This window comes from Cyprinus carpio, chromosome B5, assembly GCF_018340385.1.
Source record: "Cyprinus carpio isolate SPL01 chromosome B5, ASM1834038v1, whole genome shotgun sequence".
NCBI classification, from domain to species: domain Eukaryota; kingdom Metazoa; phylum Chordata; class Actinopteri; order Cypriniformes; family Cyprinidae; genus Cyprinus; species Cyprinus carpio.
In genome coordinates, this window is record NC_056601.1 from 6,536,639 (window position 1) to 6,561,137 (window position 24,499).

At 36.2% G+C, this 24,499-nt stretch overlaps 2 protein-coding genes and 1 pseudogene across 6 annotated transcripts; 2 read left to right on the top strand and 1 right to left on the bottom strand.

Annotated features, from left to right (window-relative positions):
- Nucleotides 1-3,582: 3,582 nt before the first annotated feature.
- On the bottom strand, nt 3,583-7,601 carry LOC109065584 (coiled-coil domain-containing protein 117-like). Of its 2 annotated transcripts, none has more exons than XM_042723946.1 (6): nt 7,440-7,601; nt 6,801-6,950; nt 6,658-6,705; nt 6,317-6,583; nt 5,749-5,895; nt 3,583-4,705 (listed from the first exon to the last, which is right to left on the bottom strand). In XM_042723946.1, exons 2-6 carry the CDS (start codon nt 6,884-6,886, stop codon nt 4,456-4,458), a joined length of 798 nt encoding a protein of 265 aa, XP_042579880.1. In that variant the 5' UTR covers nt 6,887-6,950; nt 7,440-7,601; the 3' UTR covers nt 3,583-4,455. The 2 variants fall into 2 exon arrangements, with proteins under 2 accessions (XP_042579880.1, XP_042579879.1); XM_042723945.1 differs by having other exon boundaries at nt 6,801-6,904; nt 7,440-7,599.
- A 1,099-nt stretch (nt 7,602-8,700) lies between these two features.
- On the top strand, nt 8,701-11,896 carry LOC109065514 (annotated as a pseudogene).
- Nucleotides 11,897-12,034: 138 nt separating this feature from the next.
- On the top strand, nt 12,035-23,517 carry LOC109065560 (rab-like protein 6). Of its 4 annotated transcripts, none has more exons than XM_042723941.1 (17): nt 12,035-12,188; nt 12,696-13,113; nt 13,396-13,530; nt 14,272-14,319; nt 14,979-15,008; nt 15,383-15,435; nt 15,565-15,659; nt 15,769-15,909; nt 16,250-16,355; nt 16,618-16,721; nt 18,509-18,894; nt 19,532-19,697; nt 20,213-20,401; nt 20,567-20,900; nt 21,002-21,185; nt 21,906-21,961; nt 22,040-23,517. In XM_042723941.1, exons 2-17 carry the CDS (start codon nt 12,981-12,983, stop codon nt 22,229-22,231), a joined length of 2,352 nt encoding a protein of 783 aa, XP_042579875.1. In that variant the 5' UTR covers nt 12,035-12,188; nt 12,696-12,980; the 3' UTR covers nt 22,232-23,517. The 4 variants fall into 4 exon arrangements, with proteins under 4 accessions (XP_042579875.1, XP_042579876.1, XP_042579877.1 ...); XM_042723942.1 differs by having other exon boundaries at nt 15,568-15,659; XM_042723943.1 differs by lacking the exon at nt 14,979-15,008.
- Nucleotides 23,518-24,499: the final 982 nt, after the last annotated feature.

Below are 24,499 nucleotides of genomic sequence, written 5' to 3' on the forward strand. Positions count from 1 at the left end.
CTTTCTGGTTAATTTCTGTTTTCTTGTTACAGGAGTCAGAGAAGGAGGTGGTATGTCTGAAGCAAACTTTGCAGCGGTCTAAAAAGGACTTCAGGAGCTGCGGACAGCCCTCTCTGAGAAAAAAACAAAAATACAAGAGAAGAGCAGCCAGACTTGAGCAGCTGAGCAAACTCTGGGCGCAGGACATACACAGCGAGTGTGTTTGCTTGCAGGAGTTACTTAAACACAATGGCCTAGCTGCTGAAAACAAGAACTCATCAGACAGGTGTGCTTACTTATTTGTAGTACATACAGTATGTTCGTGTATAAGAGACTTCTACCTAAAACATTGTGCACTGGTCCTAATGTGGGGAAATGCAAAGCCAAAGTAACTTACAAATAAGGGACATAAGACTATTTTGCAAACAAGTCTAAAAAGCCCGAAACTAAAATAAAGAAAATTAGGCAAATTGTTTTGAAGGTGATCTGAAGCAATATTAGTGAAAATTGAACTAATAAAAGTAGATTTTTCGGAAAGTTCAAAATTGTGAAAAATCTTGACCTGTAGAAATGTAAATTTTGGTATACATTTGACTCTGTATGAGCCATGGAATCAGAGGAAAAAAGAATTTTGCTTTTAGATATTTTTTTTTTTAGGTTTTTAGTTTAAAAATTTTTTAAATTTGTCCTGTTGGTGGCACTAGAGAGTTTGTATAAGAAACTTCAATTTGCTGTGTTTAATGATATGACTGTCCTCTATCCGAGTGCCAAATTTTTGTCAAATTTGAAAACACACTTTACGAAAACGTTTTTGTATATCATAACTTTTTGCCAGCATTGTCTGAAGATGATCTCAACCAAATTTTCAACATTTTTCAAAAAATCAAAATTGCGATAAATCTTGACCTATAAAAATTGTAATTTTGTTAAGCGTTCGACTCAGAGAATCAGAGGAAAAATTTGCTCCAAATTTGCAATGGTTAATATTGAGACTGCTCTCTATCTGTTTGCCAAATTTCATAACTTTCCCGCAAGTGGTTCTATGGGCTGCCATAGACAACCAGAGCGGAAGAAGAAGAAAACTAACAGATTCAGTAGGTGCATAAGATCCTTCGGTGCTTGGCCCCTAATTAAAATAATAATTATCATAATGAGAATACAATACAAATCTAATAGTAATTTATATAGCATTTTAATTTATACTCTTTTAATTGTAAAGCAACTAAAACTGTGAACAAAATTTCTTTTTAATGTATTAATATCTTGATTTATGTCTCTGTTTTGTTTACCGCTGTGTGTAAACCTAAGGAGCACATTGAGGAAATGAGCATCTTATCTCAAGCACAGCTGCGCATGAACAATGGTGATACAGATGAACCGTGTGTCCATCTGCGCAGACAACTGCGGGCTAAAGATGATGAGCTCAGACAGGTGCAGAACAACATGGCACAGTTGAAAGACAAAACCACTGCAAGACTTGCACACAAATTTGAGCTGAAGCTTAACGCAGTGCTGGAGATGTACGTCATATGCTCACTGTTTCAAGTGGATCTTGAATGCTTATTTTTATTGAACTTTCACAAGTTGAGTGATAAGGTTAGTATTAAAAAACACCACTTTCATGTAGAACAGCACTACATTATTAAAACGTTTTTTTTTTTCTTAAGTAATTTCACCTGTGGCACCAAGAGAACTGCTCAAGAAATAAACGAACGAACTGGCTACCATTGCTCATGATTTGAAATTATACAAAAGAACATTAAAATCATGTTGGAACATCCACCATAACCTTTACTGTATTAAACAGGAGGGTCCCAAAGCCCAGAGCAGAGCAGCAGAAGAGACTGGAGAGACTGGAGGATGAGATGAGACATCTGACTGGGGTAAATGCCAGTGTTTATTTTTGTATTTATTATTACAAAATTGTTCTTTATTATATTTATTTACTATTATAGTTTTTATACTTTGAACTAGCTTTTAACATTTTAATTTTAAATGTTAATTTTTTTTTAATACTATTTAGCTTTAATTTTCATACCTGAGCTTAAACTTGTTTTATTTCACTTAGTTGCCGACGCAACATTTAATTTCGTTCAACATTTTATATTTTATTTCAATTTAAAATTTCAGCTCTTATTAATAATTTGAATAAAATGTATACCCATATCATGCTGCTGGTATACATTTTAGCATTATTACTCATGTTCAGAACAACAGCACTTATATAGTTTAAATACAAACTGAAAACATACTTGAGGCAACATTTTGCATGCTTACTTTCTCTGTAATTCTTTATGATTGTAGCAGAACACATAGTAAGTTCATCTCCCTGATTCTCTCGGTTTCTCTGCAGCAATACCGAGACTACAACGAACCCCAGTCTGCACCCCCTGCTCTTCAGGGTGACACAGACGTCCAAAACTCTCGAGTCAGCCAAGACCTGACCTCATTTAAACTTCTGCAGCACCTCCAGAGTCGCATTCTTCAGCTTCGAGCAGAGAGCCAAACCCTCTGCCCCAGCCACATGAAGTGGGACAGGGATCCCACAAACCTGGGTGGGTCTTATTTGGAAACAGTAAATCAACCAGTCTCAGATTATTAACAAAGTTAACTAAATATTTTAGGGTTTTAATTTTTAGTATTATTTATATATTATAGTTCTTTAAAATATTTTTTAATGGTTTTTATAAATTTATATAGTTTTTTATATATATATTTGTTTTGTTTTTTTTTTTTTTTGTTTTTATTTTTTTTTTTTTTTTTTAGTAGTAAGTTGTTTTTTTTGAAAATATATATTTTAACATTTTATGTTATACTTAATTTTTTAATTTATTTCAAATAATCAAAATATTTTTTAATAGTTTTTTTCATTTTTTTTTTTTTTTTTTGCCAGATTGCTCCAGCCTAGGACAGCTATAGGACAGAAGATCACTTACCAAAGACCATATCCAGTTAACATTTACTTTCAGCATTAGAATTTGTTCATAAATTGTTGATTTTATGGGAAAATCATGTGCAAGTAAAATTAATTAAAGGTATAGTTCACCGAAAAATTGTGTCATTAATTACTCATAAGACCTTTGTACATCTTCAGAACACAAACTAAGATATTTTTGATGGAATCCGAGAGCTTTCTTACCCTTCATAGACACCAATGGTACTACCACGTTCAAGGCACAGAAAGGTAGTAAGGACATGTGACATCAGTGGTTCAACCGTAATTTTATGAAGCTACGAGAGTTCATTTTTGGGTGAACTATCCCTTTAATACCCTCTGTGGAGCTCATTAGCGATGTTAATGGTCAGGACAGACAGAGCCCTTCACTGTAAGTGAATGTTTCAAATAGACCAAAAGATGAACTTTGATATAAAATGAATAATTCTTGATCTTAGAATTTTGATTGAGTTTACTGTGAAATAATGAACAGATGTAGTGTGTACCTAACATTATTTACAACTGGTCATTTAACTGTTAATTGTTTTTTTATGTGATTTTTTTTAATGAATTATTATTGTAATTGAATAACATAACTCAAAGCAGACAATTCATGATTTTGTATGAATGTTTTTTTCTGCATAAATAAAATGTTGCAAGCAGAGAAGTATAATGCCAAACTGATTTTATTTAAAAACAAATCTGTCATAGTACGATATAGTCAATATTTACAAATTTTATATTTTGACTTTTGGCAAAACGTATAAATTGCAAAAGGGTAAAACGAAATGTTTAAACAATCATTTTAGGCCAATGTTTAAAACACAGACAAAATGGATTTGCAGCTTACTGTATTTCAATGTGGTTTAATAATTGCAGCCAGACTTAGAAGTGATATTTGTTCTTCAGCTGGAAAAACAGAACCAGGTAAAATGAACGACTGAAATCAATAGATTTCAATTTGTATACCTATGCATCTCCACCAACAATCACATTTCTGTTGTGTAGATAGTTAAACCGGTTATAAAGATCACGGCTGCTGTCTCTGTCCAGTTCAAGAGCACATGGTGACCCTTCCAAAATCAACCTCCCATTCATTTCATCAAATTCATCAATCGGCGCTTTCCATAACTACAGCATCTTAAAAAAAATAAAATAAAAAACTGACAGGACACTGAAATAATACTAACTGCCTACAGAAAAACCTAAAATATTTTGCATTGTTAACCAGTAATGTGTTTGAATATTCACAGCTTTCAACAGCAAAGAGTGGATGTGAAGTTGCAACTGCACATTCAATCAATGTACCACTGACCACGTTCACATAGGATACTTCCCATTTAGTCTAGTGCAAATATGGTCCCATCTACAGAAGCAGCGCAGGTTGAAACAAAGAATACATGGCACAAGAGAAATCTCATGTGAGCATTTGTGAATTACTCATTATGCTCTCCCCTTATAGTAATTCCTTGTTTGCACTGATAAAATTCAAAGCTTTTTTGTACACACAGGATGCTAAGGTTTTTGGTAAAGATTTCCCTCTATAACTCCATGTCTTCCTCTCCAGAGTTGAGGAGCGCAGGGCTGCTGAACAGCGGGCTGAAAGTCTGCTCACTGGGTGCTGTGAACTGGGGTTGGGGTGGGGGGCTGCTGATGTGGGGTACAGGGGTGGAAGTCTGTCTGCTCACTGCCAACTGCTTGCGCTGCTGTTTATGTAAAGAGTCCTTCAGCCTCTGGGTGAGAGGGTCCTCTGGGGGGCGCCACAACACCAATTCCATACAGGAGCAGCTCCTGCAGAGGTGAGTGAAGAAGAGCATGCTAAACTAGATTTCTTTACAATGAGCTCAGTGCTGTTAGTAGAAGCCGATGTTCTGCTGCTGTTTGTTTTCATACAATGACGAAAACAATAAGAATCCATACGATTTCATATCAGTCGTTCAGAATTGGTCATTTAAAAGCACAGGAAAACAATTCTATTTACTTTCTCAATAAATGTGCCTCATCTAATTTAGGCATTTTAAAAGTTCTTTATCAGAATCAGTTTTTTATCAATACACTGAAAATAAATACTTTTTTTCATGTTTTGATTTTACATAAGGGTCGATAAGATCTTTCAAGTTTTTAATGTTTTTGAAAAAGTATCAAATAGGCTGCATTTGTATGATCAAAAATATAGTAAACAGTCATGTGAAATAACTTTTGTATTGTAATAGCTGTTTTCACATGATACATTAGAAATCATTCTAATATGTGACCCTGGACCACAAAACCAGTCTTAAGTAGCTGGGGTGTATTTGTAGCAATAGCCAAAAAAACATTGTAACAGCAGCAAAATTATCGATATTTCTTTTATGCCAAAAATCATTAGGACATTAAGTAAAGATCATGTTCCATGAAGATATTTTGTAAATTTCCTACCGTACATATATCAAAACTTAATTTTTGAGAAGTAATATGCATTGCTAAGAACTTCATTTAGACAACTTTAAAGGTGATTTTCTCAGTATTTTTGCATCCTCAGATTGCAGAGATTCGGCTTTCAGATGATGTATAAATATCAATTTCAAAAACTTGACCCTTATGATTGGTTTTTTTGGTCTATGGTCACATAGCACATTTGCAGCTCAAGAAAGACTTATTAACAGACAAGAAAGTATTAATTTCTTAAAAAAAAAAAAAAATTCAGCCCCAATGGTAGTACAGGCTTATTCATTAACACTTGAAATGAAGCTTATTTATGAATTTCTTTATCAACTTAAATTTAAACAGATGTGTTAAATCAAAGAGCCAATAAGTGTTAAGAACATACAGAAACCCGAAAATAAGATACGCACACTGATTGCGCTACTGTTTGGGGTAGAATGTCACTGATCCCCCGCTGTAGCCCCTCTCTTAAGCTGTCAGACATCACCAGCACTGGTCTGCACTGAGCCGGTTCCACATCAAGCTCTTCTTCATCACTATCATCCTCCAAAGTTATCCTGTACCAAACACACACAATATATCAGGAAGACTGCCTATAAAAAATGTACAGTTTTTAAAGGTAGCATAACATCAGATTGAACTTTCAGACATCTCATTTCTGAACAATGACTCTACAAACACAAGCAGAGATACACCCCCAGTTTCACAGACAAGGTTTAAGCCAAGTCCCAGACTAAATGCATGTCTGGGCTGTTTTAACTGAAAGAAACACGCACTGACTGATCTTTAAAATATGTCAGTGCCATTGTTTTGTCTCAAGATGCACACCAGTAGTGTTATTTCTAAGGCATGTTTATAAAAGATACTTAAATGTCCTAATTGAACTATGGCCTAATCCCGGCTTAACCTAAACCCTGTCTGTGAAACCAGGCCACAATGATTGAAATTAAGATAATGACGTCTTCATTTCTGTCTCGCCTGTCTTCGATCTCCTGCAGTCTCCTCTGAGTGGCCTCTACCTCCATGCTTGAGCCTTCTGTGGGAACTCTGGGAAGTGGAGACAGAGTGGATGTAAAGGGCAGACCCATTTCTTCTGTCCTGGGTTCAGTGTGTAACTGAACCAGGCTGGTCTCAGAAGGGGAAGAGGTGATAGACTCCACAGACCATCTTTGGCTCACTTTAGGACTTGGATACTCATCTGCTCCTTCCTCTCCCATCAGCTTTCGCCGTTTAGGACTGCAGCTTCTGAAGGGAAAAAGGGCCATGAAAAACCCACTGCAGCATAGAGCAAATCTCACGAGCGGAAACCGTTTACTCACTCATCATCTGTCCTTCTCCTCTGTTTCCTCATGCATCTTCTATCCCAGCTTTTAAGATGAAATGCACAGACAAATAAGATGAGCAGTCTTCACTTTATTGAATAAATGAGTGCTGTGTAAAAGCACAAGACCATAAAACTTACGTATTTGGCATATATCCACCTGTCAGATGACTCAAGTCTCTGATTGTGGCCAGCTCGCTGCTTCCAGACCTGGTGCCCTGTATCATCCTCCAGCTAAAGATGAGCTGAAAACATCAGAACAGTCACACAGTGTGAATAGAGTAGAAGAATCTGGAAAACAGAAAAATTAATAAATCAATGGTTCGAGACCTTCAGTACAACATGACCTGAGTATTAAATACTAAGACAAACGCAAATATTTTATCTTTACCTTCAAAGAAGATTTATACATAAATCATACATACCTAAATAATGCATGGCTATTTTTTTTAAGTAGGACAAACTGTCATTTGCAGGTGTGAGTTGTAGATGTAATAAGCTAACTGGTCGCTAACTCGTTACTAACTTGGTCATGTCATATTTTCCTCTACATTAGGCCATAACATTGTAACGCTCTGAAAAAGTATATATCTTTTTTTCTTTCAGCTTGCTTGTAATGATTTTTAATTATTCTCCATTAAGAAATATTTTGGTTCTCTGGATAAGAATAACTTGAATTGATCGCTGGCTGCAGATTGAAACATCCTCCAGTCATACGCCCCACAACAACATGCACAACAAAACACAGTTTGTTCTTCCATTACGAACACAAACACTTACCTTTCACACGCCCCCCAAAAGCGGAAAGCCAAATTTGCTTAAAATGTGGAAAAGTATCTAAAGACAACTGGCATCGGAAGTTGCAAGAGCCAAATGTTCGTTCTTAATTTTAAGACGCCTTTCTAGAACGGTGTGAAAGTGAACGGTGCTTCACGGGATTTGTAGTTCGTTGGTTTTGTAGTTCTTTAACCGGAAGTGCGCTATAATAACAGTAAACAAACTTTTGGAAGAAAGAGGAGAAATGTTCTTGTTGTGAAACATTAGAAAAAAATGAGCGAAGAAAAGAAAACAAAAATAGAGGAAACCAGATAATTAAGAGCACAGGTCGACAATAAGTTGCAAAACTACAAACTCTATAGATGAGTAACTAACTCCACCTCTACTGCCATAATGTGTTAGAAAGGCTTTTTTTGTGTCAGGTGTTCATTTTTAACTGGATTCAGCAGGATACCTAACTTCGCCTTAAAATGGTAAGAACCACTACCACTTTCTAAACACATTGATTGAATTTGCTTTAGTATTATACAGAATGTTTAAGCTCAAAACGCATTAGAAGTTAGAATTTAGGTAACTGCTATAAAATAAAATAAAATGTTAATATGCTGTTTTAATAACAAATTTCAACATTTCTATGTATTGTCATTGTCAGATTACTCTTGTCATTGTGAGTGCGCTGCTGCTGGAGAGCCTTGTGGTAAGATTTAATACATCATTTAGTCTTTCTTTTCTTTCGGTTTTTCCCCCTTTTTTATTTTTATTTTGATTTGTAGTCATCATATGATCTGATCATGTGGTTGGGATATGACAGAAATCATGTTACTGCACAATACGCTTTCCCTATTTCTACAGGAATACCTTTACGAAAAGTACTGTACCAGTACCATAGTACAAAAATGATGGACTTAGAAGGTTCTTTGCTATATACAAATATACAGAATCATTACCATATTTATATGTTATTTGGGTATTTTAAATTAAAGATTGCCACAGAAATACGGTATGTCCAAAAGAATAGTAGTCTATAACTTTTTGGTGTTTTTTAATTATTTTTTTATTGCAGGTTTAGATGTTTTCCAAAATGTTCGCCCTGCGGCTCTCAACACACCATAATCAGCTAAAGAGAGTGAACATCTCAACCACATAAAGGCAGAGTTTCATGATGATATTGAGAAGTATGGAAGACATTTCACATCTTTCTCATTAAATTTTAAAACAACTGCAAATTGCATCAGGAATGATTGTCACTGTAGTGGAATAAATCCAACCCACCCTGGTTCTGTGGTCATCTATTCTAGAATATTGTTCTGTTTCAACTGATTTTGGTTCTGCCTGTAATGTATTATTACTAGTTTATATATCTGCTTGCAAATCTCTCAGAAATAATGAGTTGGTGGTTGGCCGTCTAGCTCTGTACATCTTGGCTTTAAAGTCTTCCTGTCATGATCTGGAGAGTGTACATCTCACTCATAATGAGATGGAGTCTCTCCTCATTCACCTTAAGAAAGAGATGGAGGAAGGAAAACAGAACATTGCATGTAAGGGGCAATTTATTGTAATAGGGTACTGAAGATTTTTTAATGTCTCTTGTGCTTACCAACCAGGCTGCATTTGATTAAAAATACAGTCAAAACAGTAATATGATCGATGTTGAAAACAGTTGCACTGCTTAATAGTTTTTTGCTTTGTTTTTTTGAAAAATGCAGTAGATTTTTACACAGAAAGTTCAAAACAAAACCATTTATTTGAAATAGGAATCTTTTGTCAAACCAATTTTAATGTATCCTGAATAAAAGTGTTATTTAATATCTATATCTATATATCTACAGGTATATATGTCATTTTGTTGTACTGTATGTCTAATTTTAATATTCTTTTCTGCAGTCGGTCACCGTCCAAAGACCAGCTACTACCAGTACTCTCTGGGCATTCTGGCTCTGTGTGTGAGCAGTGTTAGAGTCAGCACACATGTCAGCCAAAAACTCATCCATGCTGTGGAACATAGACAGTTAAAACACGGAGAGTCCTCATGTGTCGGTGAGTTTAAATCAACTCTTTTTTTGTTTTTGGTTTAAAGAAATGGTTCACTGTAAATCCAAACCCATATGACTTACTTTCTTCTGTGTTACACAAAACATTTCAAGCAATTACAATGAATGGAAACTGAAGCCTTCACACTTCAAAAAGGATGCAAAATACCATATTTCAGATTTTGAAGATTCTGAAGCACACACAGACACAATTAAAGTGTAATGTCCAGCACAGTTGTGTCCTCCTTTTGTATTAAATTTAAGGAAATATGTTAATTTGTCCTGAGGTCACTAACCAACAGGACTTCCTCCTTCACTCTTCAGACTCTCATGCAGTGGCAGGCATGGTCCTGCAGTGTCTAAAAGACGAGGGAATTGCTGTTAAAGATAATGCAGAGCTAGAGAGGGCTCTTGCCACCATTAAGCGGAGGCTTCTTGACTCTAAGAGAGCTGATGGTCACATGAGTTCAGTACGGGATTGGCAGTGCAGGTAAAAAAAAAAGATATTTGGTTAAATGAAAATGCCTTATTTGAGTGGCAGGTTCTCTGTCTTACAGGCCTTGATGGCTATGGGCAGTCAGATGGAGGAATGTGGCTCTGCTATGGAGGCTTTAAGGGCAGATCTTAAGAAACAAACATACCATAACCCTATGGCCATCTCTCAGGTCCTGCCAGCTCTACACCAATGCACTTACCTTCATCTGAAGAGCCAAGAATGTAGCAATGAGAATGGTATGTACAACATGCATGCAAGCTCAGTGAAGTATCAATCAGCAGAATTGTATTTTGTCCTAGGTTTATTTTTCCAGCTGCATTTAGAGTATTTTAACGGTATATATTATATACAAAATAGTATATGGTTAGCAGCAGATTACGTTTTAGTATTTTAATCTCAAAATTAGTTTTCCTAATAACTTTTGTTTCTTTCTTGTGCTCCATGATGTCCCTGCTTTAGACACTCTGACTCTTGATGCGGATTCCCCTTCAGAAGTCCTCCCAAGTCATGGGCAAGTGTCACTACAGGTGGAGGTTGTTAAATCAAGCGGTGCATCGTCTGTGTTTCTTCATGTACCCAGGGGCTCCTCGCTATTTGAAGCCCTCAACCTTCTCCAAGACAAACAAACTGGTTTCACGTGAGTTTTAATTTCTCAAGATGCTTTATTTGTTCTATATTGTCAAAAATGTTGTTTGCTTTTTTACTGTATTAATTACAACTCTTTGTTATGAATTTTGATTACGAGGCAACCTTTTTGCCCCTTGTATCACAGCTTTAACACAGAGGACAGCTTGTGGGGACCCTTCCTCAGTGTGGTCAATGAAGAACGAGCACTTCAGAAGAATGATCGTAGATACTGGCATATCTCCTCAGACGGCAACTCTCTGACACAGGGTGAGAGAATTCTACACTAAATAGGTGTAACAATGCACTTAGCATAACAAATGTATCGCATGGTGTCTTCCAGTCTCAGTCTATCTTATATTAATTACTGTGCTTTTCTCCTCAGGTATCAAAGACTATAAGATTGATTTATCTCAAAAAATCACTGTTAAGAACACTGGATATTGATTCCCCTGCTGGATGCAAGAGATGAGATGAATGGGATGAAAGTTTAATATGTTCATGAATTCTATGGATATAATTGTGTTTCATTTTGTTTTCTTGTCTTAAATAACTTTGAGTGTTGCCTCACTGATTGTGGCCTCAGTTTCCCTTAAGGTTCATGAAAACAAGAATCAGAACATATTAACATTGTTTGTATTTTACTTTAGAGATTTAATACACATATATCGTTTGAAATCTAACATATATTTTTGTGTGATGCTGCAGCTGCTACGCATCTAGATAAACAAATATAAAATAAATATTAATAATATTTAAAAAATGTGTGGCTTCATTAAAATGCAGAAAAAAACGTATCTCACACCATGGAGATAAAATGTTCACTGTAGCACATGGTTGCATGTAGTTGCACTACAGTAATGGAGACGGCTGAAAATAATGACAATATTGTTATGCAAAACGTCTTAAAAAGCACCGAACATATTTTCCCTTAACATGATTTTCCATGTAAAACTAAACCAGCGGAACGCAACACTTTGGTACATGCTATTCGTTGTTACGACCACTAGATGGCCACATAGTACTCCGTATTAAAAAGCTTCGTTCGTAACGAACTCTTGCTCTACAGTTGAGAGGAATGCGTCGCACAGTACGTTTATTTTATGTAACGTTACAGCTGTGATATTGCTCTGCTATTTCAACCTACAGACTCTGATCTTATTGACAGAATGTGACATCAGTCTACAGATGCATATTAGCTTTTTTTTAGGTAACGTTAACTCTTACGCAACACCTGTGTTGTGCATGATTTCTAATGAAAATAAATTAAATAAACCTTCAACACTGTATAGAGTTTCTGTTTTAATTTCCAACATCTGCATGTGTTATATGTGTCATATTACATTCTCTAGATTTTTAGTGAGCCTTGGCTTTTCAGACGAATTTGTATCGAGACTTTTATTTTGAAATGTGATCTTCGTGAGTGTAGCTAACCTTACAGCTACGTACTTCACAAATACACAGAGCAACATTTCAATGATTTCATTATTCATAAGCTGTAGAGGATTTAGTATGAGCACACTGCACAGCAAGTCACAAATTTAAGATGTGGAGCTTTGGATCCAAGCACTCAGTTGGTCTAGTATAGACGACAATACCACTGTAAGTACAAGAGCATCACAAATTGAGAGAAATCTGTTAGATATTCAGTTCCGCGTTAGCAGGCTAGTGTGTACAAGCAGCTGTCAAAAATCTGACTTGACAGCAATCCACAATATTACGTTAGTTCATGTACAATTTGCGTTTAAAAAAATATTTTCAAGATATGTTTTGCACTATTTTCTATTATATAAACATCTCGGTCCTTTCTATTATGGTAGAAATCGTTGTATCAGGTTTGTCTCAAACTTAGCGAACTGCTTACCTAGACAGAATCGCGCTTATAGTGTGCCAAAATGTTGTCTAGGTAGGCAGCTTACTAGGTTTTGAGACACAGCCTTAGGCATCACTGCAAATTAGAGTTACTGCAGCGCTCTGCAGCAAGTCAATCCATGAAAGAGGCTTGCTTTTTTTGTCATTTATATGTCTACAGCTGCACGTCTTCATATAATGCATTGCAGCTTCATTCAATTGAGTTCACTGTTGTTGTTTATTTCTTGTATGTTGTAGTAGCAGAAGCTGATCAGCTCTTGAATGAAGGTCTTGTAATGCTGGACTGCAGTAGCTGTGTCCTTCTTTGGAAGAGGGGATCCTGAGATGAATATATTCTGAGATCTATTATGCTGTGCCAAAGCAGGACTCATTCACCTCTCAAACCAAAGTAGAAATGGTTCATGAGCATTGCAAGAAAACTGTCCACCCACAGACAGACAACCTGGAGACATCATAGAAGCCTATTTGAGACAAGAATATTCAGTATCTGTAATATACACCTAGAGGCATAGTTTGGTCAAGATGTTTTCCGCTCTGAAGAAGCTCGTTGGCTCTGAGCCGGCTGGTCAGGTAAAGGACAAGAACATCCCTGCTGGCCTGCAGTCAATGAACCAGAGTCTGCAGAGAAGATTTGCTAAAGGGGTTCAATACAACAGTAAGTCAAATGCATGACGAGTTAAAACCCTCAGGGGAAATGTATTATTAATGATAAATAATTAGAATGTGCGAGTTTTTGGATTATTTAAGTGATGTTTCTTTGCTTTGCCTTAAATTTTTACCAAGATTTAATCCATAAAAGGCCTACATATTGGCCTAAATCATAACGCACACAACATGTCACAACAAATCAGGTCTGTGTTGCTGGAGCCCATAGTTACTGTGTGCTAGAGATAAGATTATTAACGCGAGCTCTAACATGTTATGTGTGTTCTTTAAGTGAAGATAGTTATTCGAGGGGATAGAAACACTGGAAAGAGCACCCTGTGGCATCGGCTGCAGGGTAAGAAGTTCCAGGAAGAGTACATTCCCACTCAGGAGATCCAGGTCACTAGTATTCACTGGAATTACAAAAGTAAGCTTTTTTGAATTTATTTAACAGGCTTTTGTTGTAAAGAAGTGAGTTTTATTTTAATCTAATTAATTATTTCTTTCCATCTATGCATCTTAAATATGTCAAAATAGATTTACATCAAGGTAAATATGCAGTCTGTCAGGTAGAGGATAAGTAGATATGCTGGATTTCGTTTTTAAATGGCCTGCATCAAACATTAGAGGCCTAGTAGTATGTTTTCCCTCTGTATTTACATCCATCTGTAACCTGTTGGCTGTAATTTACTGTGAGGCATCCTGCTTTTGATAGCGGGCATGGCTGTACTTGTATCCAATATGTTACTCGTGCTCATTGCAAAGCACTTCTGGCAAAGTAAAAATGAAATGAATTGTTATCCCAAAAATGAAAATCCAATTTTGTTTCTTTATCAGAACAGAATTTTTTTATCAGCTATTTGAACACTCATTCTGATACAGAAGATCCAGTGGTTGCAAGTGATGTAGCGCTAAATTTCTCCAAATCTGTTCTGACAAAGAAAATGGATGGTCCTAGGGTACATTTTTATTTTGGGTGAACTGTTCCTTTAAGAAAACAGTAAATTAATAAATTAAAAATCAACCAGTTAAATTCTGAGGCTGTGCACATGTGTTTTTGTACTGCGGCTACTTAGAAGAATCACTGCAAAATAAAGGGATTGAAAGAAATGTAAGGAAGCGACCTCAGTTTTTCAGAGCTGCTCAAATTCTTGTCATTTCTCTTCAGCTACTGATGATGTGGTGAAGGTAGAGGTTTGGGATGTGGTGGATAAAGGTGAGTGTCCTCCGGTCTATTTCAAATAAGTTCTCAGCATTCAGATCAGGCGACTTTGTAGACATTATTTTAATATTTATCATAAGGCTGGAACACACTACAAAAGTTTTGCACAGTTTTGCAGTCTGGAGGAGTCCGTGCTAATTGCTTAAATTCAGAAAGCAGATTTTAAGCAGTCAAAGTTGACAGATTTCACAGAAAGTCACATCATGTGTGATAGGTGCAAACTCTTGCTTCATATTTGAAGCAAATTTTAGAACAATGTTTTTATTTGTCTCACGCGTCTCCTAGCAACAAGGAGCATGTTTGTGTTTGTTCAAAATGGCTCGAACGTCTAATAGTGTGTGACACTCAGCTGTTTATTGTGTGATGTCCAAATTTTCTCTGTAAGCATTTACAAAGTCTAGAAGTGTATAAAGGCTAGTTTTCAAAAATCTGTCGAGGTTTAAAATTAATGTAGTGTATTCTAGCCTTCATGCATTTTCTTGTTTATGCCTTTTAATGCCAAGTTTAGTGTAGAGGTACTGCATGTCATTGTTTAATTCACAAACTCATCTCATTCTGACGGTCGGTCATACATGAAGCCATTTCATCCAGCCCTCCTTCATCCCCAGTCATATATATATTAATGGTATTTTTCTTACTTGCTGTCCAACCAGGCCAAAAAATCCCCCTTCCAGAAGGTGTAGGTGAGAAACTTCAGAGATTGTAGACTTTAGGCTGTGACTTGCCTGTGCTTGATCCGTTTGTTCTGTTATCTGAGTGCCAACATTTTGTGTTGACTGACTTTTCACTCGCTGCATTCTGGCAGACTACAAATGTACCTAATCTAACGTGTGTTGATCTAAAAAAAAAAAAAAAAAAAACGGAACGTAAAGATGTGGAGTGGTGATACCTAGATACCACAGGACACCAATTAGTGCTAATGTCACTTATGTCGCTTCCTTTGTGAAAGGGAAAAAGCCACAAAACCAGTGACCTATTTTTGATGCTGTTTTTGAAGTTAGTGAAAGTTGTCAAATTTGATGTGTTCTTACAATATTTTGGCTTTGACATTCTCTAGGAAAGGGGAAAAAGAGAGGTGAAACCTTGAAGTTGGAGAATGAACCTCAAGAGGTAAGTCTGTGGTGATGATCTATCAGGTTTTTACAGTTTCACTACTACACTACACTACTATTTTCAAGACTAATAATAATGCAAAATATACCCAAAGCACCAAATCAGCATATGTCTCTTTGCCTTTAGCAGACGGATAGTGAACTGGCCTTGGATGCTGAGTTTTTGGATGTGTATAAGAACTGCAATGGTGTGATTTTGATGTTTGACATCACCAAGCAGTGGTAAGGGAACAAAGACAATCAGCAAGATCTCTAAAGACTACTTCTCCATCATGCAGAACTCGCAACAAGCACTTTGCTCTACAAATCTGTGCTTTTCATGATCCAATAGGACTTATAATTACATTCTGCGGGAGCTGCCTAAGGTACCCACTCATGTGCCTGTGTGTGTACTCGGAAATTACCGGGACATGGGAGAACACAGAGTCATTTTGCCTGATGACATCCGTGACTTCATTGCCGGCCTTAACAGGTAAGATCACTGCAGGCAACAAAAATGACTAAACTGACCCTTTTTATTGTCTTAATATACATTTCTGATCATTTTGAAAATAAGTAGTCAGTTTATCCATTATTCCAAAGAAAAAATAGAAAAAGTCTCCATAGCCTTTCTTTAAAATAATATTTGACATTTGCCTTTTTATTTTTAACCACTTCACTATGCATTCATAGACGTTGTTTATGCTTTATACATTGTGGTGGGCCAATTTTGAATTTAAGATTAGAAAAAATAGACTATGTTTATTAATGAGTTGATCTTTTATTATTCTCAGTGGGCTTTGTTGATGTTTGATGTCTCCGTGATTTTTTAGACCCCTTGGCTCCTCTTACATCCATTATGCAGAATCTTCCATGAAGAACGGTTTTGGTTTAAAATATTTGCACCGATTTTTCAACATTCCGTTCTTACAGCTTCAGGTAAGCAGGTTAATTGTCTAGCTTAGAGTATCTCTAGCTTTATCAAATCAAACCTCAACCAGCTACCAGACAGCTATCAGTGGTCATTTGTAAATGTTAATATCGTCTAAGCTCAATTATATGGCATGAGATCAGTAATCACAGGAATCTTTCTCTGCGTGTTTGCCTTTATCTCTGTTCTCATTACCCTAGCTGTTACAGCTTTCATTGAGAAGATAGTGAATGAAACTTTCATTTTAATTTCTACTGCCAACTTCCACAGAGAGAGACCCTGTTACGACAGCTAGAGACCAATCAGTTGGACATTGATGCCACGCTAGAGGAGCTAACAGTTCAGCAGGAGACAGAAGACCAGAATTATGAGATGTAAGAACTAAAGAACACCCCACATAAACTTCCTGTGTTTTAATTCTCTTTTGCTGGACAGTCAAAACTTCTAAATCAAATATCAGCGACATTCCATGCACATACAGCTATACAATTGTTCAAAACTTTGGAGTCAGTAAGAGTTATTTTTTTTAATTAGTACTTTACACTTATACACTCATTTTAAGAAATTTTCTAATTATTTTATGTAATTAATAACGGCATAAACTAAAAGTGACAGTAGAGACATTTATATATTATATTAAAAAAAATGTTTTTTTAAAAAATACTGTTCTTTCGAATGTTCTGTTTATTGTAGGGAAATTGTTTTGTCACAGTTTCTATAAAAATATTAAGCAGCACTGGTTTCAAAATTGATAGTAATTTTTTTAGCACAAAATCAGCAGATTAAAATGATTTCTGAAAGATCTTATGGGGTCATATGATGCTTTTTTAAAGATCATTATTTTGTGTATTTGGTGTAACAGAATATGTTGACATGCTTTAATTTCCAAAAAAATATTATTTTCAAAATACTGTACATTATTGTAGGCCTTCTATACCCCGCCTCTTTCAAACTGTTTTCTACAAAGTCCCTCCTTCTGACAAGCGCAGTCTGCTCTGATTGGCCAACTGACCCAGTGCATTGTGACTGGCCGAACAACACTGCAAGCACTCGTCAGAAATGTAACGCCCCTTTCCATATTCGCGAGCTTCATCTTTCAAAATAAATGTAAAGACAGTTAATAATGTCCTTAGTTTTACCATCAGTTCAAGCCTGAAAGGGGAATAGAGTCGTGTGACAGACACAGTGATGAAGCTTGCATGTGTTTGCAGTACACAAGCCACAGACGGTTAAGACAGCTGACTCCACAGAGTGACCCTGTCTCTCTCTATCACACACAATGCGCAAAACTCCACATTTCCACAACAGTCAATAGCAAACACTTAAACTAATAACAAAACATACTTACAGAAGCTGATTCAGAAGCACCAGATTGTCGTAGCAAAGTCAGAATTACCGCCTCTCCTAGGTTCACGAAACGATCGTCCACATTGCGTAGCTGTTCTGTTGTAAGTAATCTTAAAGCTTCCTAAATGCATCTACTTTCGGAACGCCAAATAAAGTGCTTTTGCTTTCACCTAGATACACACAGCACCTCCCTGACATAGCTGCTTCAGCACTAACTGCGGTTACTGAAACCACACCTTCTTACTTTGCGTGAACATTTGGGAGGCATTACGCAAATATTTCCACATAGTGATGTAGACATGTGGGGGCGTGTTTGAATGAGCCGTTTTAGGAGGGTGTGGCAGAGTCTTAACTTTGATGAATATCTATTTGGATTTGAGACTTTAGTCTTTGCAACTTTTCAGATCTTCATGCACCAAGAGCTTGTAACACTCCAAAGAGAAAGGAAAAATTGAAATCGCATCATATGACCTCTTTAAAGCCTGCAGCAATAGCTGCTGAACCTTTGCCACCATGTTAATAAATTACATTTTAAAATATATTAAAACAGAAAACATTTTTTTTATTGTAAGCATTTTTCACAATATCTTTTGACCAAAAAAATGCAGCCTTGGTGAGCATAAGAGATTCTTACCAATCTTACCAAACCCAAACCCAAACGTCTGAACACTAGCCTAAGTTCCTTCACAAAAGTGACATTGTTCGGCTGTTTGAAATTTTGAAAGCATCCACAACTGCCTATTCTTAGATTTCTGAACTGCAGTCAGTGGCGTCTGACTTTTATGATACAGTAGGTGTCTGTTATAACTTTCAGTTTCCTGGAAATGAAAGACTCTCGTAGTAAAGGCTACAGCTCTCCCGGCCCTGCTAACGGACAGAGTCCCTCCTCAGGCTCGCAGTCTCCCGTCGTTCCTCAGAGCGGTTGCTCCACCAGCAGCTCCAGCCCTTGTAGCCCCCAGCAGCCTCCCATTCCCTCCCAGACCCTGAAGTCTCCATCCCCCTCTCCATCGCCTCCTCCTCCCCCTCTTTCCTCAACCCAAGCGGCTGCGACCTCTCCCTCCCCTTCCTCTGCTCACCCCGGCCCGACGGTCTCTGCTCCAGCTCAGGCTTCTGCCTCTGCTCCTCAAAGCCAGAAACGCAGCTTCATCTCCAGGCTCTTTGGCTCCGCTCCCACACAGGATCCTCCAGCAGTCGCCCAGGGTGAGTTTTAGCATGGTTCTTCTAGCTGTGATTGTAAGCTCTTCAACCAACAGCATTTTTGACATTCTCACTTTTTTTGTGTATTAAATTTTCAGTGTGCTTGTTGTATTAGAAAACACTCAAAACAGAAAGATTGAGCTTTTATATACAGCTTTTATGTTTTTCTCTTCAAATGTTCAGTGTCTCAGTGACTCATTGTTAAAGGACTGTTCTAATGCTATGAACTGCAGAAGAGATTTGAAGGTTAAGAGGAATTCACACACACACACACACACACACACACACACACACACAGTCTCAGAGAGATTTTTTCCCGAGCGAGACCCACAAAGCCGTGAAAAATGGGGGGGATTAGGACTCGTGCACATCATAAGGATGTGTTGTGGATCAATAGAAAATCACAAGACCTTGTGCATTCCTGAGTTATGGAGAGGGTTTTATTAGCTCTTGCACACCACCTAAAGGAGCTAACAGTATCTATTTTGAAAAAATAAGATTTCAATATATAATTTTTTTTTTTTTTTTTCGTGTATTCCTCTTGTTTGGAACTTTTTGTAATTGCTGCTGTTTATATATTTTTAATGCAAGTTGTTTTTGCCCCAGATCATGTGAGCTCTTACTTCTTGGATTTCCACAGAGCCAGATCCAGTCTCTGCAGCGGCTCCGCCTACAGTTCAGAGCGTGGATGATTTTGTGCCAGACGAGAGACTAGACAAAAGCTTCTTGGAGGACAGTCTCCCTTCTAACCCAAAACCGGCTATGAACACCCAGCCCTCTACTGCGGGCCCTGCAGATAGTGACAGGTACATATAGAATATAGATATATATAGAAAGAAGGCATTCTTTATAAACTTTTATTATGTGATATGCTATTTACATTATACACTACAAAGTGTATACCAAAGTTTGGGATCAAAAAGGTTTTTAAAATGGTTTTGAAAGAATTCTCTTATGCAAAACTGCATTTGAGTAAAAAGAGTAAAATATTATGATTTAAATAATGGTTTTAATATATTGTTCGATGCAATTTATTCCTCTGATGAAAAAAGACCAGCATTTACTTAAAGAAGATTTTTTTTTTAACATTATTAATCTCTTTACTGTCACTTTTGATCATTTGCTGAATAAGGGTATTAATTCTTTAAAAAAGAAATGAAATCAAATATTCTGTCCCCAAACTTTTAACTGGCGGTGTACTTTTACATGTAAATGAACTTAGCTTGTGGTTTCTTTGTGATTTTCTCTGTGAGACAATATAGCTGATCAGTTCAAAAAAAAAGTTGAATTTGCATCCATATTTGTAACATGTTTATTTTAGTGATGGGGAAGGAAAAGACGGGAACCCGATGGTCGCTGGGTTCCAGGATGATTTGGACCCTGATGATGCAGAACTTGAACCCAGAGCTTCTATCCCCACTAAAGACTTGGACATCACTTTCTCCAGTGATGAGGAGGGTCCAAAGCCTTCTGTAGCTCAGGATGAAGATCTGAACCCTGGACCTCACCTGTAAGCTTAGAGTCCTGGCTTTCATTATTGAGAAAATGAAACTATATTTAATGAGTGAGATCTTAATGAACTTTTAGGAGTTCAAATTTTGTGTTGTGGGCAACATTTGTTTCCTGAAGACAGTCTGGTTTTCATGGTGTTTGTTACTAATATTTGTTTATTCAGGGTGGCTATGGATTCTTTATCACTGGAGGACAAACCAAAACCTATCCACAAAGAGCCATTGATCCAGGCCCAAGAGAGTGTCAGCAGTCTGAACGTAGAGGCTTCCATTCTAAGTCCCACTCCGGTACACAACACACAACCACTGCAGACAGCATCAGAAGCAGGAGCCCTGTCAGATCCCCAAGCACAGGTTGTAAAACAGAAAGAAAAATCGGCTCCGGTGGAGTCCTCTGACACAGACCCAGACGAGCCTGTGGCCAAACAGATGCTTTCATTTGTCATGGATGACCCTGACTTTGAGAGTGAGGAGGAAGTCACGCAGAAAGTGAATAAGGTACTGAGTTGATAATGATGAGCATTGTAGTTCATGTTTTGGATGACTTGTCTGGATGGATAATTTAACCAAAAAGACCTTTGCCTTCTTGTTTGATCCAGGAATCTTTCACAGTTAGAGATGATATTCCTGATCTCTCTGATGATGATATCACTGCAGCTAAATTTCCTGAGCCCATGAAGCCTACCGTACTCTCCTTTAAAAGCAAGAATGACGGTGACCTCTTTGGTCTAGGAATCGAGGAAAAGTCCATCAAAAGCAAAGACAGCAGTGAGGAACAAGATGGCAAGTCACTGGAATAAAACTATGTTTTTGTATGGAGAATATTAGCAATAGCCGATATAACAGTCAATATCAGTTTTTCTAGTGATTCTTTAATAAATATTGTGCAACATAAGTTGTATGTTGCACAAAATTAAATATTTTATAACTATTATATGAATAATAGATCATTAATATTACATTAGAAATATTATGTTAACACATGATTAAATATTATGTTAAATATACACAATCAAAATTTGGAGTCATTAAGAGTTTTTTTTAAATCAGTAAGGATGCATTAAATTGCTAAAAAGTGAGAGAAAAGTTATTTGTCATGTTACAAAATATTGTAACATTATATTCTATTTCAAATAAATGCTGTTCTTCTGAACATTCTGTACATCGAAGAATCCTGGGAAAAAACACTGCACTACTGTTTTCACCGAGTTATGATTTCACAGTGATTTCTGAATGATCATGTGACACTGAAGACTGGAGTAATGGCTGTTGAACATTTAGCTTTGCCATTACACAAATACATTAAATTTATAAATATATTATAACACAAAACTGTAAATTTAGTCTTGTAATAATATTTTACAAAATTACAGTTTTTACTGTATTTTGGATTAAATAAATGCAGCCTTGGTCAGAATAAGAGTCAATCTAATAGAAAATCTTAATCTTTAGAATGTAGTGTATATTTGCATCAATAAACGCGTTCTACTTTTCTTCTCACAGAAAAAGAAAGCAAACATTCTAAGGAAAAGAAGAAAAAGAAAAAGAGGAGCAAAGAGGTGAAATGTATTCAATTACAATCATTCAAAGATGAAATTACAGACTCTGTTTTATAACTACTTTGTATTTCATCTCAGGATGATGACAAAAGCAGCAAGAAGAAACACAAACACAAGAAAAAGGAAAGAGATGAGGCAGGTGTGACCGCAGATGAAAAGGACAAGAGAAAAAGAAAGTCACGAAGCAAGAAAACTGATGATCTTGAAGCTTTTCTGGCTGGCGAAAAAGGCTCAGCGAAAAGAGAGGAGGGCGACTATGAGGAACTGTAACACTCTCTCTCTCTACTAAAGAAATTGTTTGTGCATTGGTACCACAAGCTTGAAAATGTTCTCATGAAAAACCACAAAACATGCTTTCTCTAGCAGCGCAACATGTGATGATGTGTTGATCTGACTGACACGCTGGTTTCACACTGGTTTTCCATGTGCTACAAACACTTGCCAATCCATCCTCCATCCCTGAAGAGTTTGGAATGGACGGCGTAGTTCACACTCTTTGGGCTCAAACTGCAATAAGTGGAAAAGCCATGCAAAATTGTTACTTGCATGTAATTTGACCTTTTACGTTTTTCGGATTGAAATAGACCACTCATAACATTGTGTTTTCTGAATGTTTACATGCTCGCTTTTATATGGTTGCAATATTTTTGTCATCACATATGTGAACCACTACCACTCTGATACAATGTTTTTCATTGATTTCATTGCATTATTATTTGCCTTGTGTATGTGGATGAATTGGTGTTTATGCTCAATAGATGTTCTGAGAGCTTGGCTTTGTGTAGTTTTGCCGTGTGCTTAGTGTTTGAAATAAATATACTGTATTTCATGGTAGGATTATTTGTTTTTCCAAAATATATCAAGAAAAATATTTTAGAAATATAAAGGATGTTGTCAGTAAATGCACTCATGATGGGGGAGTAGTTACGAAATGGCAGACATGATTATTTTCGCAATCTTTAAATCAGGAAATGCCTTACAGGAAACTATGGTGAAAATGCAAAACTTTAAAGTGCTCAAATAGACCAGTTAAAAGTGCTTGTATAAAACAATGAGATCTATTTACTGTGTAATTGTGCTTTAGGTTTTTTTATTTGTCTGTAATTATGCCATTTTGAATTTTTGCACTCCATCGTTTTCGTCTACCGTACTGTTTTATGATTGTAAATTACAAGAAAATATCTATAATGCATTGTCAACTGAGTTTTTTTTTTTTTTGTTTGTTTTTTTGCCTAATATTTGATGAAATCACTGTTGATTGAAACTGTGCAGTTGCTTGAAAATTGAAATCAGTACAAAAATACTATAATATTTTTTTTCATTTTTTACTTTTTTCTCTTTCTCTACTAATAATGAAAGCAAGTTAGCAAAGATGGCAGACAATGTTTGACTTCACTTCATCTTCAAGTCTGATACAGTGTGTGCAAATGATAAAAAAAAATCAAATGGTTGTTATATATGCATTCTTACATCAAAATCGTGTTGAATTGTGTGTTCATTGATGCTTTGTTACATTGACATTTGTTGTTTTTTTATATAAAGAGAATTTAATAAGATCAGGCATACTGTTTAAATTAAGAAAACACACACTCACTCTCTCTCTCACGCACACACACACACACACACACACACACACACACACACACATATATATATATATATATATATATATATATATATTCCGGTAAAATAAACATTTCACACGAACGACACATTCAATAACAATAAGGTAATTTATAAACACCAAATTGTACGTTGATTTACATAACAAATGATACACAATAGCATGCTGCTATTGTCACTGAACATTTTTGTATTAAAAAAAAAAACAATTATAAGGAATTACAACAACAGAAACTACATTTACACTCAGTGGCGGCTTAAGACACACAATATTTTGTTTATTCTTCAGTAAAGGTGACGGCCTCATTCTTCCATCGCTTTTCTTTGGCATGTGACATCATGCAGCCTAATTTTTATGTTGTCTGCAAATTGGATAATTTCAGTTAAAAAACACATTTTATTGATGTTATCAGCAGAGACTTAATGAGATAAAAATGAACCCGTGCACTCTTACCTTTGTATCTCCATGCTTTCCTATGGTCAGCAAAACAGAGTGACATGTAATCAAATAAAAATAAACATTTACAAAGGTTAAAGACATGTTCAAAGCTTTTTTTAGTAGGCTATTGAGATTTTTAGTATTGAGGTGGTTTGTGATGACTCACTGTTTGAATATATGTGAGATGAAATGATCGTCACAGGGAGCAAAATAAATATAATCCAGCGGATGATGGACCAAGCAAAGTTAAATGGAGCTGCAATTGACATGATCATAGATTAATTAATTGTAAAAAAAAAAAAAAAAAAAAAAAAAAAAAAAATCTTACTTTAAGAATGCTACGGTAAAAATCTGTTAATTAACGTAACATAACGTAAAAACAGTAAGAAATCTAATGGGGCATTTCATGAACTTAAAACAGTAAAATACTGTTAAATTTACAGTTGTTGGATGTGGAAAAAAGTTGTCTTTTTACA

Excerpts from the sequence above, each read along its gene's own strand:
- LOC109065584 (XM_042723946.1), bottom strand. The coding sequence starts at position 6,886 with ATGATACAGGGCACCAGGTCTGGAAGCAGCGAGCTGGCCACAATCAGA. Across the intron at positions 6,584-6,657 it reads AGGAGAAGGACAGATGATGA|AAGCTGCAGTCCTAAACGGC; the intron begins GTGAGTAAACGG and ends TTTTCCCTTCAG. Across the intron at positions 5,896-6,316 it reads CTGCAGGAGATCGAAGACAG|GATAACTTTGGAGGATGATA; the intron begins GCGAGACAGAAA and ends TGTTTGGTACAG.
- LOC109065560 (XM_042723941.1), top strand. The coding sequence starts at position 12,981 with ATGTTTTCCGCTCTGAAGAAGCTCGTTGGCTCTGAGCCGGCTGGTCAG. Across the intron at positions 13,531-14,271 it reads TATTCACTGGAATTACAAAA|CTACTGATGATGTGGTGAAG; the intron begins GTAAGCTTTTTT and ends ATTTCTCTTCAG. Across the intron at positions 15,910-16,249 it reads TTCATTGCCGGCCTTAACAG|ACCCCTTGGCTCCTCTTACA; the intron begins GTAAGATCACTG and ends GTGATTTTTTAG.